The following is a 14,363-nucleotide window of genomic DNA, read 5'->3' as shown; positions in this document are numbered from 1 at the left end:
TTACAGAAGTGCCTTGACTACCAGGAAATTGAGGATCAATGCCCCCCCTTTAAAAATCACAGGGTTATCATTAACATGAATGGGGCCATACCACCCATATTTACTGACCTTTGAAGAACTAAGTGGCCTAGAAAAAAAAAGGACTGAGCCCTGCGCTTAGTTACCCAATATTTACCCTGGTTACCCGGGGACTTCGGCATCGTTAAAGACAATTTCAACGATGCCGAAGTCTTTCCCCTGATCTTTGGTCGCTGGGAGAGCTGTTTGTGTGACAGCTCCCCAGCGACCACACAACGACTTACCAACGATCACGGCCAGGTCGTATCGCTGGTCGTGATCATTGGTAAGTCGTTCAGTGTAACGGTACCTTTACTCCAATTAAAAAACAATAGGATGGTATTTGCTGAATGTTACTGTATACCAACAATTGTCTAAACCTATCAGAACACAGAGCCATAGGCACTTTGCATGCCTCCTTATGGTTCCAGGCACTCCTGCACAGTTTGTTTGTTTTTCCTTTGCATTTATGTGGCCTCTGTATGAAACCATAGGACATATAAAGGTATAATATCATCCTACAGACTGTTATTGATGTCCATGTGCAAGAGACTTTATGGAGTGTGTGTCTCCCAAGTTACCATAGGACTTAAGTGAGACCGTGCTGTCTATCTAATATATAAAGCTGAATGTGTGTGTGTATATGTATGTGTGTATGTCTGGGATTGGCATCTGCACCGTCGCAGCTACAGCCACAAAAATTTTGCACAGTCACACGTCTGGACCCCGAGAGCGTCATAGGCTATGTTGTGAGGCGAAATTTTAACCCGCGCGTTCCAATTCACAAACAATTTTGCCCCTATCTACATAATGGGGAAAAAGTGAAAGGAAAAGTGTAGGAGGCAAATTGACAAATGCCAGATGGGAACAAGGGGGACTTAAAGAGTGAGAGCGATGGCGCCAAAGAGTATAGACCGTACAGTTGCTAAGGTGGGGCCCCGACATGGGATACTCACCACACACAGGGATATGAACACACACAAAATGCGCCACACACTACCACGTGCTTGAACACATATCACCCTCAGCACACATTTCACCACACATACACCAACCTTGCCACATAAAAGTCGAAACACAAAAGTCGCCGCTCAAAACTCGCCACGCGCAAAATTCGCCACATGCAAAACGAGGCTCACACAAAACTATCCACACATGCAAAACTCACCTCATGGAAAACTCGCCACACGCAAAACTTGCACACGCTGAAAAATTGCCACATGCACAAAAGTTGCCTCACACAAAACTAGCACATACTCAAAATGCACCACACATAAAACTCGCCATGCGCAGAACTCGCCATGAGCAAAATTTGCTGCACACAACTTGCTACACTAACCTGTCACATGCAACTCGACACACAGAAAGTTGCTACACGCATGTCCCCACACAAAACTCATCTCACAAAAGTTGCTACATGTATGTCACCACAAACTCAACACACACAACTTGACACATGAAACTCGCCCTAAAACACACACAAGTCTGGTATTATCCTTCAAAAATAAAAATCTGATTAATAAGCAGACAAACTACAAGAGCAACAAATGTACCATATAGGAAATATGGCAGCTGTCAGTCACATGACCTGCCTATTATGTGTATGTGTCAGCTAATATATACTGTCAGGGGGGAGGTCTTCCTGTTGGCTGGGGATATATCAGGCTGCCAATTTAGCTTATAAATACTGAGGCAAAAATACTGACCAAATAACGTGTGAACGAGGTCTAATACAGGAGGAGATGATACACAGATATATACTATATACAGGAGGAGATTACACAAAGGTACATACTATATACAGGGGAGATGACACACAGGTATATACTATATACAGGGGAGATGACACACAGGTATATACTATATACAGGAGCAGATGACACACAGGTATATACTATATACAGGAGGAGATGACTTACAGGTATATATTATATACAGGAGGAGATGACAAATAGGTATATACAGGAGGACATACAGCAGGTATATACTATATACAGGAGCAGATGACACACAGGTATCTAATATATACAGGAGGAGATGACATACAGGTATATACTATATACAGGAGCATAAAATGCTAACAGAAAATGTGCAATCTGCATTCAAACAAAATTTGACAGTTGCATACGTATGGGCACCCTTATCATTTTCTCGTTTTAAAAACTCCTACCTACTTTTTTCTGACTTACTAAAGCACTTTTTGGGTTTTCAAACCTCACTGAGCTTTGAACTTCATAGGCAGGTGTATGCAATCATGAGAAAAGCTACTTAAAGTGGCCACTTGCAAGTTGTTCTGCTGTTTGAATCTCCTCTGAAAAGTGGCATCATGGGCTCCTCAAAACAACTGTCTAATGATCTGAAAACAAAGATTATTCAACATAGTTGTTCAGGGGAAGGATACAAAAAGCTGTCTCAGAGATTTAACCTGTCAATTTCCACTGTGAGGAACATAGTAAGGAAATGGATGAACACAGGTACAGTTCTTGTTATTCCCAGAAGTGGCAGGCCAAGAAAAACATCAGAAAGGCAGAGAAGAAGAATGGTGAGGTCAGTCAAGGTCAATCCTCAGACTACCTCCAGAGAGCCGCAGCATCAACTTGCTGCAGATGGTGTCACTGTGCATCGGTCAACCATACAACGCACTTTGCACAAGGAGAAGCTGTATGGGAGAGTGATGCGAAAGAAGCCGTTTCTGCAAGTACGCCACAAAGAGAGTCGGCTGAGGTATGCAAAAGCACATTTGGAGAAGCCAATTTCTTTTTGGAAGAAGGTCCTGTGGACTGATGAAACCAAGATTGAGTTGTTTGGTCATACAAAAAGGCGTTATGCATGGCGGCCAAAAAACACAGCATTCCAAGAAAAACACTTACTACCCACAGTAAAATTTGGTGGAGGTTCCATCATGCTTTGGGGCTATGTGGCCAATACTGGCATTGGGAATCTTGTTAAAGTTGAGGGACGCATGGATTCCTCTCAGTATCAGCAGATTCTTGACAATAATGTTCATGAATCAGTCACAAAGTTGAAGTTATGCAGGGGATGGATCTTTCAGCAAGACAATGAACCAAAACACCGCTCCAAATCTACTCAGGCATTCATGCAGAGGAACAACTACACTGTTCTGGAATGGCCATCCCAGTCCCCAGACCTGAATATCATTGAACATCTGTGGGATCATTTGAAGAGGGTTGTCCATGCTCGGTGACCATCAAACTTAACTGAACTGGAATTGTTTTGTAAAGAGGAATGGTCAAAAATACCTTCATCCAGGATCCAGGAACTCATTAAAAGCTACAGGAAGCGACTAGAGGCTGTTATTTTTGCAAAAGGAGGATCTACTAAATATTAATGTCAGTTTTCTGGTGGGGTGCCCATACTTATGCACCTGTCAAATTTTGTTTGAATGCAGATTGCACATTTTCTGTTAGTACAATAAACCTCATTTCGAGGCAGAAACATTACTGTGTCCAACAGTTATTAGATATAGGAAACTGAAATAGCTGTTACAAAAAAAACAATTTTTATAAAACATTAAGCTTAAGATTAATAGGGGTGCCCAAACTTTTTCATATAACTGTATATACAATATACAGGAGGAGATGACATACAGCAGGTATATACTATTTACAGGGGAGATGACATACAGGTATATACTATATACAGGAGAGGACATACAAATGTATACTATATATAAGGGAGATGACAAACATGTATATACTGAGGGAAAAATGAGAGGTGTGAGGTGAAAATGAAAAGGTGTGAGTGCAAAATGAGAGGAGTGAGGGAAAATAGTGGAGTGATCGGAAAATGACTAATGTGAGGTCGAAATGATAAGTGTTAGGGGGAATGAGAGGAGTGAGGGGAAAAATGAGAGGTGTAAGGGAGAAAATGAGAGATGTGAGGGGGAAAATGAGAGATGTGACGGGGAAAATGAGAGGTGTGATGAGAAAATAAGAGACGTGAGGTGCTATAACTAACCACAGATATTTACTATGCCCAGGCAACGCCGAGGTCTTCAGCTAGTTCTTTATATATTTGTTTTCCAGCAGTAATTCAGAACTATTTTCAATTACTAATGAACTGTCTACCAGTACAGGAGCAGGACAAGAGGCATCCTCAGATACAAACATAAAGCACCATACAGATACACCAGGGGCCTGGAAATGTCATCTGTTTTATTCAGGAATGGAATTAAAACCAGGAATAATATTGGCTTCTACAAACATGAATATTCCTAAAGATCGGCCATAAGTCACCCATCTTTAAACATATTAACGGCTTTCATGCGTCGTTTCATAAAGAACAACAGCAGTATAGCTCACTAATGACACTGCAAGGAAAAAAATAGAAAGGTTTTGTTGTCAGATACAAAATAATAAACCTAGAAAATCAGCTAAAATGTCTTATGAAAAGTTTTAAAAGAAAGGGAATCCATTTTGTCTATTTGCCTTAAAGCAAAAGTATCACATTATACATAAGTATTTACTAATGTAATATCTATGTTTTAACTAAATATATGAGCAATCAGGACTCACAGGCTGGTGGAGCAGGATTCACAGCCTTTCTCCACTAGTGGGTGTAGGTAGCAAAACTCACAGGCTTTATGTACTAATGGGTGCTAGAAACAGGACTCAGACTTTATCTACTAATGGATGGAGGAATCATGACTCACAGGCTTTATCTAGTTGCTACTAGAAGCGAGACTCACAGACTTTATCTACTAGTCGGTGCCAGACGCAGGACTCACAGGTTTATCTACTAGTGGGTGCTAGAAGCAGGACTCACAGGCTTTATCTACTAGTGGGGGCTAGAAGCAGGACTCACAGGTTTTATCTAGTGGCTACTAGAAGCAGGACCTACAGGGTTTATCTACTAGTGGGTGCCAGACGCAGGACTCACAGGCTTTATCTAGTGGCTGCTAGAAGCAGGACTCACAGGCTTTATATACTAGTGGATGCTAGAAGCAGGACTCACAGGTTTTATCTAGTGGCTGCTAGAAGCAGGACTCACAGGCTTTATCTACTAGTGGGCGCTAGAAGCAGGACTCACAGGCTTAATCTAGTGGCTGCTAGAAGCAGGACTCACAGGCTTTATCTACTAGTGGGTGCTAGAAGCAGGACTCACAGGCTTAATCTAGTGGCTGCTAGAAGCAGGACTCACAGGGTTTATCTACTAGTGGGTGCTAGAAGCAGGACTCACAGGCTTAATCTAGTGGCTGCTAGAAGCAGGACTCACAGGCTTTATCTACTAGTGGGTGCTAGAAGCAGGACTCACAGGCTTTATCTACTAGTGGGTGCTAGAAGCAGGACTCACAGGTTTTATCTAGTGGCTGCTAGAAGCAGGACTCACAGGCTTTATCTACTAGTGGGTGCTAGAAGCAGGACTCACAGGTTTTATCTAGTGGCTGCTAGAAGCAGGACTCACAGGGTTTATCTACTAGTGGGTGCTAGAAGCAGGACTCACAGGCTTAATCTAGTGGCTGCTAGAAGCAGGACTCACAGGCTTTATCTACTAGTGGGTGCTAGAAGCAGGACTCACAGGCTTTATCTACTAGTGGGTGCTAGAAGCAGGACTCACAGGTTTTATCTAGTGGCTGCTAGAAGCAGGACTCACAGGCTTTATCTACTAGTGGGTGCTAGAAGCAGGACTCACAGGCTTTATCTACTAGTGGGTGCTAGAAGCAGGAGTCACAGGCTTTATCTACTAGTGGGTGCTAGAAGCAGGACTCACAGGTTTTATCTAGTGGCTGCTAGAAGCAGGACCCACAGGCTTTATCTACTAGTGGTGGCTAGAAGCAGGGCTCACAGGCTTTATCTAGTGGCTGCTAGAAGCAGGACCCACAGGCTTTATCTACTAGTGGTGGCTAGAAGCAGGGCTCACAGGCTTTATCTAGTGGCTGCTAGAAGCAGGACCCACAGGCCTTATCTTCTAGTGATGGCTAGAAGCAGGACTCACAGGCTTTATCTAGTGGCTGCTAGAAGCAGGTCCCACAGGCTTTATCTACTAGTGGTCGCTAGAAGCAGAGCTCACAGGTTTTATCTAGTGGCTGCTAGAAGCAGGACTCACAGGCTTTATCTACTAGTGAGTGCTAGAAGCAGGACTCACAGGCTTTATCTAGAAAATGTTAATTTCACGGATCGTTCTTTCCCCTGATTATCGGTCAGAGAAGAGTCAGGAGGCTCTAATACACATTAGACTGTTGGTAGAGCTTATCAATATCTTCAGGTTTTGATGTGTTTAATCTAATGTGAATTGAGGCCTTTATTTTTTTGTCTTTTTTCTCTATCAGCCTTTAATTGGTGTCCTACAGAAAAATACTGAATTCAGCTATAGAAAACAATAAATCCATGAGCTTCGCGGCTCCTCTTCCATCCTTTGCTGCCATTAAATATGAGAACTGACATCTGATATATTAAATCCTAAAAGTAACAGTAATTGCTACATATTTATTAGATATAGCGACATTCTTTTAACTATTACTACTATTGGTACTAATAATATTTACACCTTTCAATATGAATATATAATAATAGCAAATAATTAATATTTCTAGTAAATAATGATAGAAATAATAAGAATTTCACCTTTAAATTAAGTTTTTTGAGAAATCCAACTTTGCAAAATGCAAAGGAAAAAAAAAATATTCTACAGTGGTATACCAGAGCTTTGACATTTTCGCAAACGCTATTAAATATAGTTCTGTTTCTGCAAATGCAAAATAACAAATAAAAAAAAAATGTGTAAAATAATACGGTCTGTCTACATAGACCAACCCTGCACCAATTAGTCTTTTCGTTGAATACCAATGCTCATCAGTCATGTTCGGAGTCAGTAAATTCATTTCTGCATTTTAATTTTCTGTTTATGCCGCATCCGTCTTATAGAATGATAATATACTGTTGCTGACCGAAGAAAAATATTAAAAAAAAAGGGGGGAAAAAAAGTGGCAAAAAAAGTGATCATTTCATGTGAGACTATTTTCAGAATTTTGTTTGGGTTGCTCAGGCCGGGTTCCATCAATTATTTAAAAGACGTAACAGGATGCTTCCTTTGCTGGATAAAGCTGCAAGCAGACCCCAAGAGAGAAAGAAACATGAATTAAGTAGCATTTATTAGCTCGCTTGCAGAATGCAGATTCACCCGGGAGGACTGCCGGAGGTATTAGGAATTGTGCATTTTACTTTGTAAATTCTAAGAAGTTGGTACTATTATTTTTTTATTATTATTATTTCTATTTTTTATTTGTAATTTTTTTTTTCTATTTTTTATTTTTTTTGCCTCCAGTAAAAAAAAAAAAAAAAAAATCACGGCAACATAACAAATTTATCATCTTGTTAACCTTTTTTCACACTGTTTCCAGCTGATGTATTGTCTTCATTTAAATTACAAATGTACTAATCTGCAGCGGTGTTTACAGAGTACAGTGTTAAATGGTAGACTGGGTAAATAGCATCACTCACGATGGCTTCATATCTCACCCAAACAACGGGCAGGCTGCTCGCCGCGTGCTCTGGGTTTGCAAGTTACGCAGACGAGATTTGCTAAATGAGCTTTTTCAAAAGTATTTATTGCTGTTCTCACTGCTCTTTTTGGGGGGTAAAATATGAATTAAGTCAGAACTTCAGCAGTGAAAACTTATGGGCAGTTTGCAAATAGTTCAGAAAAATGCTCAAAGGAAAAAAATTTGCATAAATGTAAAATTTTGTCAACATAACATAACCCCCCCCCCTTGACAAATATTAAAGGGAATCCAGCAACATGTTTTTTTCTATTTAATCTAAGAGCAGCATGATGTAGGGACAGAGAGCCTGATTCCAGCAATGTGTCACTTGCTAGGCTGTGCTTTGCTGTTTCAATAAAATCAGTGTTTTATCACTACAGGACTAGAAGCCTTGTGCATTAGTTGTGCATAACAGGACATCATAGGTTTACTTGACTACTCTTAAGGATAAGCTTCCAGGCGAATGAAAAAATCTGACAGAGATTCTTACATTTCCCAACATACTTCTTCAACATACCTCTTCCATACACTTTCATACCTCTTCCATACCCCTTCATACATCTTTCATACTTCATACTTTTTCCATACCCCTTCATACCGCTTCCATAACCTTTTATACTTCTTCCATACACCTTCATACCTCCTCCATACCCCTTCATATCCATACCCCTTCATACCTCTTCCATATCCTTTTATACCTCTTCCATACCCCTTCATACCTCTTCCATACCCCTTCATATCTCTTCCATACTCTTCCATACCTCTTCCATACCCCTTCAAACTTCTTCCATATCCCTCCATACATGTTCCATACCCATTCATACTTCTTCCATACCCCTCCATACCTCTTCCATACCCCTTAATACTTCTTTCATACCCCTTCATACTTCTTCCATATCCCTTCATATCTCTTCCATACCCCTTCATACCTCTTCCATACACCGTCATACTTCTTCCATACCCCTCCATACCTCTTCCATACCCCTTGATACCTCTTCCATACACCTTCATACTTCTTCCATACCCCTTCATATCTCTTCCATACCCCTTTATACCTCTTCCAAACCCCTTCATACCTCTTCCATACACCTTCATAGTTCTTCCATACCCCTTCATACTTCTTCCATACCCCTTCATACTTCTTCCATATCACTTCATACCTCTTCAACACCCTTCATACTTTTTCCATACCCCATTCATACCTCTTCCATACCCCTTCATACTTCTTTCATACTTCATACTTCTTCCATACCCCTTCATACCTCTTCCTTACCCCTTTTATACCTCTTCCATAAACCTTCATACCTCTTCCATAGCCCTTCATACCTTTTCCATACCCCTTCGTACTTCTTTAAGATTTCATACTTCTTCCATACCACTTCATACCTCTTCCATACCCCTTTATACCTCTTCCATACACCTTCATACCTCTTCCATATCCCTTCATACCTGTTCCATACCCCTTCATACTTCTTCCATACTTCAAAGTTCATCCATACCCTTCATACCTCTTCCATACCCCTTCATACCTCTTCCGTACTCCTTCATACTTTTTCCATATCCTTTCATACTTCCATACCCCTCCATACATGTTCCATACCCCTTCATTCTTCTTCCATATCACTTCATACCTCTTCCACACCCCTTCATACCTCTTCCATACCCCTTCATACTTCTTCCATACCCCTTCATACCTCTTTCATACCCCTTCATATTTTTTCCATACCCCGTCATATTTCCTCCATATCCCTTCAAACCCCTTCATACATCTTCCATACTCCTTCATACTTTTTCCATATCCTTTCATACTTCCATACCCCTCGATACATGTTCCATACCCCTTCATTCTTCTTCCATATCACTTCATACCTCTTCCACACCCCTTCATACCTCTTCCATACCCCTTCATACCTCTTTCATACCCCTTCATATTTTTTCCATACCCCTTCATATTTCTTCCATATCCCTTCAAACCTCTTCCATACCCCTTCATACTTGAACCATACCCCTTCATATCTCTTCCATACCCGTCCCTACCTCTTCCATATCTCTTCATACCTCTTCATACCTCTTCCATACCCCTTCATACTTCTTTCATACCCATTCATACCTCTTCCATACCCCTTCATACCTCATCCAGACCCCTTCATACCTCTTCCAGACCCCTTCATACCTCTTCCATACCCCTTTTACACCTATTCCGTATACCTTCATACCGCTTCCATACCCCTTCATACCTCTTCCATACCCCTTCATACCTCTTCTATACCCCTTTATACTTCTTTAATACTTCATACTCCTTCCATGCCACTTCATACCTGCTCCATACCCCTTCATACTTCTTTCATACTTCAAACTTCATCCATACCCCTTGATACCTCTTCCATACCCCTTCATACTTCTTCCATATACTTTCATACTTCTTCCATACCCCTCCATACGTGTTCCATACCCCTTCATACTTCTTCCATACCACTTCATACCTCTTCCATACCCCTTCATATTTTTTCCATACCCCTTCATACTTCCATATGCCTTCATACCTCTTTCATACCCCTTCATACTTGAACCATACCCCTTCATACCTCTTCCAGACCCCTTCATACCTCTTCCATACCTCGTCATACCTCTTCCATACCCTTTCATACTTCTTCCATACACCTTCATACCTTTTCCATACCCCTTCTTAACTCTTCCATACCCCTTCATACTTCTTCCATACACCTTCATACCTCTTCCATACCCCTTCATACCTCTTCTATACCCCTTCATACTTCTTCCATATTCCTTCATACCTCTTCCTTACCTCTTCATATCTCTTCCATAACCCTGCATACTTCTTCCATACCCCTTCATACTTCTTCCATACCCCTTCATACCTCTTCCATACACCTTCATACTTTCTCCATACCCCTTCATGTCTCTTCCATACTCTTTTCATACTTCTTGCATACCCCTTCATGCATCTTTCCCAACCCTTGGTTGTGTGTTTAGACTTTGCTGCCTATTATTTAAATGGAATATCATGGTGTTCCACACAAGACACCCTTTGGGAGTTCTGAATTCCAGAATGTTTTCAAAGGCTTAGGCTGCATCAAATGGATATGCCAACTCTTCTGGAAGTCTAAAAGGTATCCTCTTTTTCAAGGAGCCACCAGAATGATCCAAGAGAGTAGGTTATGTAGATTGTCGGCCATGATTCTGAGCCTCAGTTTATCGGATAATCCTTTAGTTGTCCAATCCAATCAGTTGTCATCTAGTGCCCAGGTAGACGACTGTTTGTACTTCTGCCACATAGTAGATATTACTAAGAAATCATGAGACATGAGGGTCCCGAATGTCTGTTTTGGATGAATCTGTACCAGACATCCTTAACCTGTAGCTCAGGAGCCACACGTGGCTTGTGACCATCTGCCAGCTTGGTGCAGTACCACCAGGTCTAGCGAACAACTATGAAGAGCAGGTCTGCAGAGGGTGACTTATTATGAGGGTAGTACTCAAAGATCTGGATGTGCATACACTGGTACTGGGAATTGGAGAGAGTAGTAAGTGCTAAACTGGAGATGGGATGATACTGACAGATAGAGGTCTCACTGCTGTGGACAAGATAAAATAGGCGAATAAGGAGAATCTGATTAATATGGTAAAAACAAGAACACATTTTATTAAAGTGTTAAAATGGCAAAAGAATAAATAGGTGAGATACATAAACAACACATACAGCAAGGTCATACATTATGGGGAATAGGACATGAATAAATATCAGCATCCGTAGGGAGTAAGGCAAAAAAGTGTGCAAAGATGTCAGTTAATCCCTTTCTAAGATTGAGCGTAATAGTACGCCAAAATGTCGGACACTGTCCCTTTGATGTAGCCTCCAGCGGTGAGTCAACATCTTTTCGGGCACATGTCAGCTGTTTTGTACAGCTAACATGTGCCGCTAACAGGCTTGGGGGGAATCGTGATCAAACTCTGACAGTGGCATTAACACGCGCTTCCAGAAAGCATGCCAGAAATCCGCCCATCGGTGACTCCAGTCATTTGATCGTGGGTCACCAGTGGGTTAGCTTAACAACCAGAGATCTCTTCCAGACCGCTATGGTTGTCACTGCCAGATTGCTATGAGCACCACCCGGTGGTCAGCGCTCATAGCAAGTGAGTAATTCAGCTACATACAAGCGATCTGATCATCACCTGTATGTAGCAGAGTTGAAAAAAGTTAAAAAGAAAGAAAAAAAATATAAAAGTTCCAATCACCCTCCTTTTGACCCATTCAAAATAAAACAATAAAAAAATCAAACACACATATTTGGTATCGCCAAGTTCAGAATCGCCCGATCTATCAATAAAAAAGGATTAACCTGATCGGTAAACGGCGTAGTGAGGAAAAAAGTAAAAACGCCAGAATTACTTTTTATTAAAATGCAAAAACAGGTGATCAAAAAATCATATCTGCACCAAAATGGTATCATTAAAAATGTCAGCTCGGCACGCAAAAAATAAGCCATCACCCAACCCGAGATCATGAAAAATGGAGACACTACAGGTATTGGAAAATGGCGCATTTTTTTTTAACAATGTTTGGAATTTTTTTTTCACCCCTTAGATAAAAAATAACCTAGACATGTTTGGTGTCTATGAACTCATAATGACCTGGAGAATCATAATATCAGGTTAGTTTTAGCATTTAATGAACATAGTAAAAAAGCAAAGCAAAAAACAACTGTGGGATTGCACTTTTTTTGCAATTTCACCGCACTTTGATTTTTTTTCCCGTTTTCCTGTATAGGATATCTTAAAACCAATGGTGTTGTTCAAAAGTATAACTTGGCCCGCAAAAAACAAGCCCTCACATGGCCACATTAACAAAAAAATAAAAAAGTTATGGCCCTGGGAACAAGGGGAGCAAAAAACGAAAATACCTCCGGTCATGAAGGGGTTAATACACCCTGGTCAGCCCTGTCCAAGTCCATAATATAGTCTATAGTAGACAATCATGGCCATTAGATATAGGAACTGGGCAGAGCTTATCCAGGATGGATGGATGTATGACCAAAAGCCGAATGGCAGGACCACAACGCGCGTTTCACATGTTCCAGACAACCCTTTCACAATAGGTGATGTCACAGCTCACTGCTTCCCCTCCCTTCACAATCACCTATGCACATGTTCATTTGAGGCATCCATACAAAACGTAGGGTTTGAGCTTTTTCATTGCTATTAATGTTCATGTCAATTTTCTGACAGAACAGGAAGTTAGTGTCTAAAAATGTCCCAGTGGCCCGTGTGAAAATTGCAGGATATCTAGTTCTTATTTTAAATATTATTTATGTTATTTTTAGGACTATTAATTCGTTCAGATTCAGATTGTGATTTAAAAAAAAATGCCATTTTTTTTTAAATACAGTAAGAACAAAAATCTGATTTAAATAATAGGTCATGTTTTGATGACACATTCCTTTTAATAATATTAATTGTAGCAATGGAAAAAAAAAGGTTGCAGAAGAATATACCCCTTTTAACTCTTGTCAAATATATGATGAATTCTCTAAAATCAAAATTGGCAAAAAATAAATATAAAATCTTACAAAGTAACCAAGGTCCCTCTCGAATAGGAGCAGACTTTACAGATTTAGGGTCCCCCAAAAAACTTCTAAATGGCTGGTAGCACAAGATGGAAACCAGAACGACCATACATTGAGAATACCATGAGTGACTTGTCAGATAATCATGGAATAAACTCAGCTAGCACAATAATCTGAGGGTGTAGTTCGGAGGGGGTGCAGAGGTGAGAGATGAACCTGGGACTTGGAGCTAGGCATTGTCATAGGACTAAGGGAACATCTGCCGAATGAGAAGACACCAGTATTACAAATGGCATACAATAGTTGAGGGTTCCTGTTACAGATTTTTGTCCTGGAGCTTAGGGGCTTCAAATTATGTCTCTTAGATGTACAATACTTCAAAAGTTAAAATAACAAAAGGTAAAAAAAAATCTATAAAGGAAATAAAATATAGTAGGAAGTTTGAGAAGGAAAACAGTTTGATACGTTGTCAAGAGCTCAAGTCAAGAAAGAGAAAATCATCATAAGATAAAATGAATTATCAAACCTGAAGAACCAGTAAGTCAGCACAAAGAAGGTTCAAAACAGCTCAAGGTCAAAAGTGAAAAAAGATGCTAAAAATGAGCAAGAAAATACACTAGAAAATTTCATGAAAACAGACCGATATTTGACTTAGAGAAAGAAATAGAGACATTCTCAGATGAACCGGTGCCATAAAGGCAAAAAATTCTTCCAAGATCTAAGTGTCATGTGTGAAGTGGGCAGACAAAATGAAAATGAGAACAAACCTGACTAGGAACTTGAAGGAAACAAAAAACAGAAAAATATTCATGTAGAGCTAAAGGCAAGGACGAGATTGATTCTGTTTGTTAAAAGAGCACAAGGAAGGGCCAAAATACTTCCAAGGTCAAAGGGTCAGGGGCCAAAAAAACAAACAAAGCGAAAACAAGATGCCCTGCCAGGAAATCGATTGAAATGAATTGAAAAATGTTTAATCCGTCCTGACTATAATTCATGACACCTCCCAGTCTGATAAATCCTTAAACTTTCCACAATCAAAAGGATAAGGTCATAATCAACTCCTGAAGAATAAAAAAAGTGTGATCCAGATTACCCACAACACTAAACAGCCAACGAATCCTCGGCTCGGGTTAAAAAGCGCTGCTGCTCGGTGGTAGCAATAGCGAAAGGTAAAGATATCCAGACTTTTTTTGGATGAAAAATTGGAAATATCATTAATT

At 40.3% G+C, this 14,363-nt stretch overlaps 2 protein-coding genes across 2 annotated transcripts in view; both read right to left on the bottom strand.

Moving 5' to 3' along the window:
- Window positions 1-14,363, bottom strand: part of ESRRG (estrogen related receptor gamma) — a 980,003-nt gene that overhangs the window by 818,295 nt on the left and 147,345 nt on the right. The gene's annotated exons all lie outside the window — the stretch shown is intronic.
- LOC138637658 (shematrin-like protein 2) lies at window positions 8,123-8,653 on the bottom strand. The gene has a single exon (XM_069726494.1). The coding sequence runs from the start codon at window positions 8,651-8,653 to the stop codon at window positions 8,123-8,125; it is 531 nt and encodes a 176-aa protein (XP_069582595.1).

Source organism: Ranitomeya imitator, chromosome 5 (genome assembly GCF_032444005.1).
Source record: "Ranitomeya imitator isolate aRanImi1 chromosome 5, aRanImi1.pri, whole genome shotgun sequence".
Taxonomy (NCBI): Eukaryota; Metazoa; Chordata; class Amphibia; order Anura; family Dendrobatidae; genus Ranitomeya; species Ranitomeya imitator.
Note: the sequence above shows the minus strand (reverse complement) of the source record. Positions and strands in the feature narration are given on the sequence as shown.

Coding starts and splice junctions, on each gene's coding strand:
- LOC138637658 (XM_069726494.1), bottom strand. CDS start 8,653: ATGAAGGTGTATGGAAGAGGTATGAAGGGGTTTGGAAGAGGTATAAAG.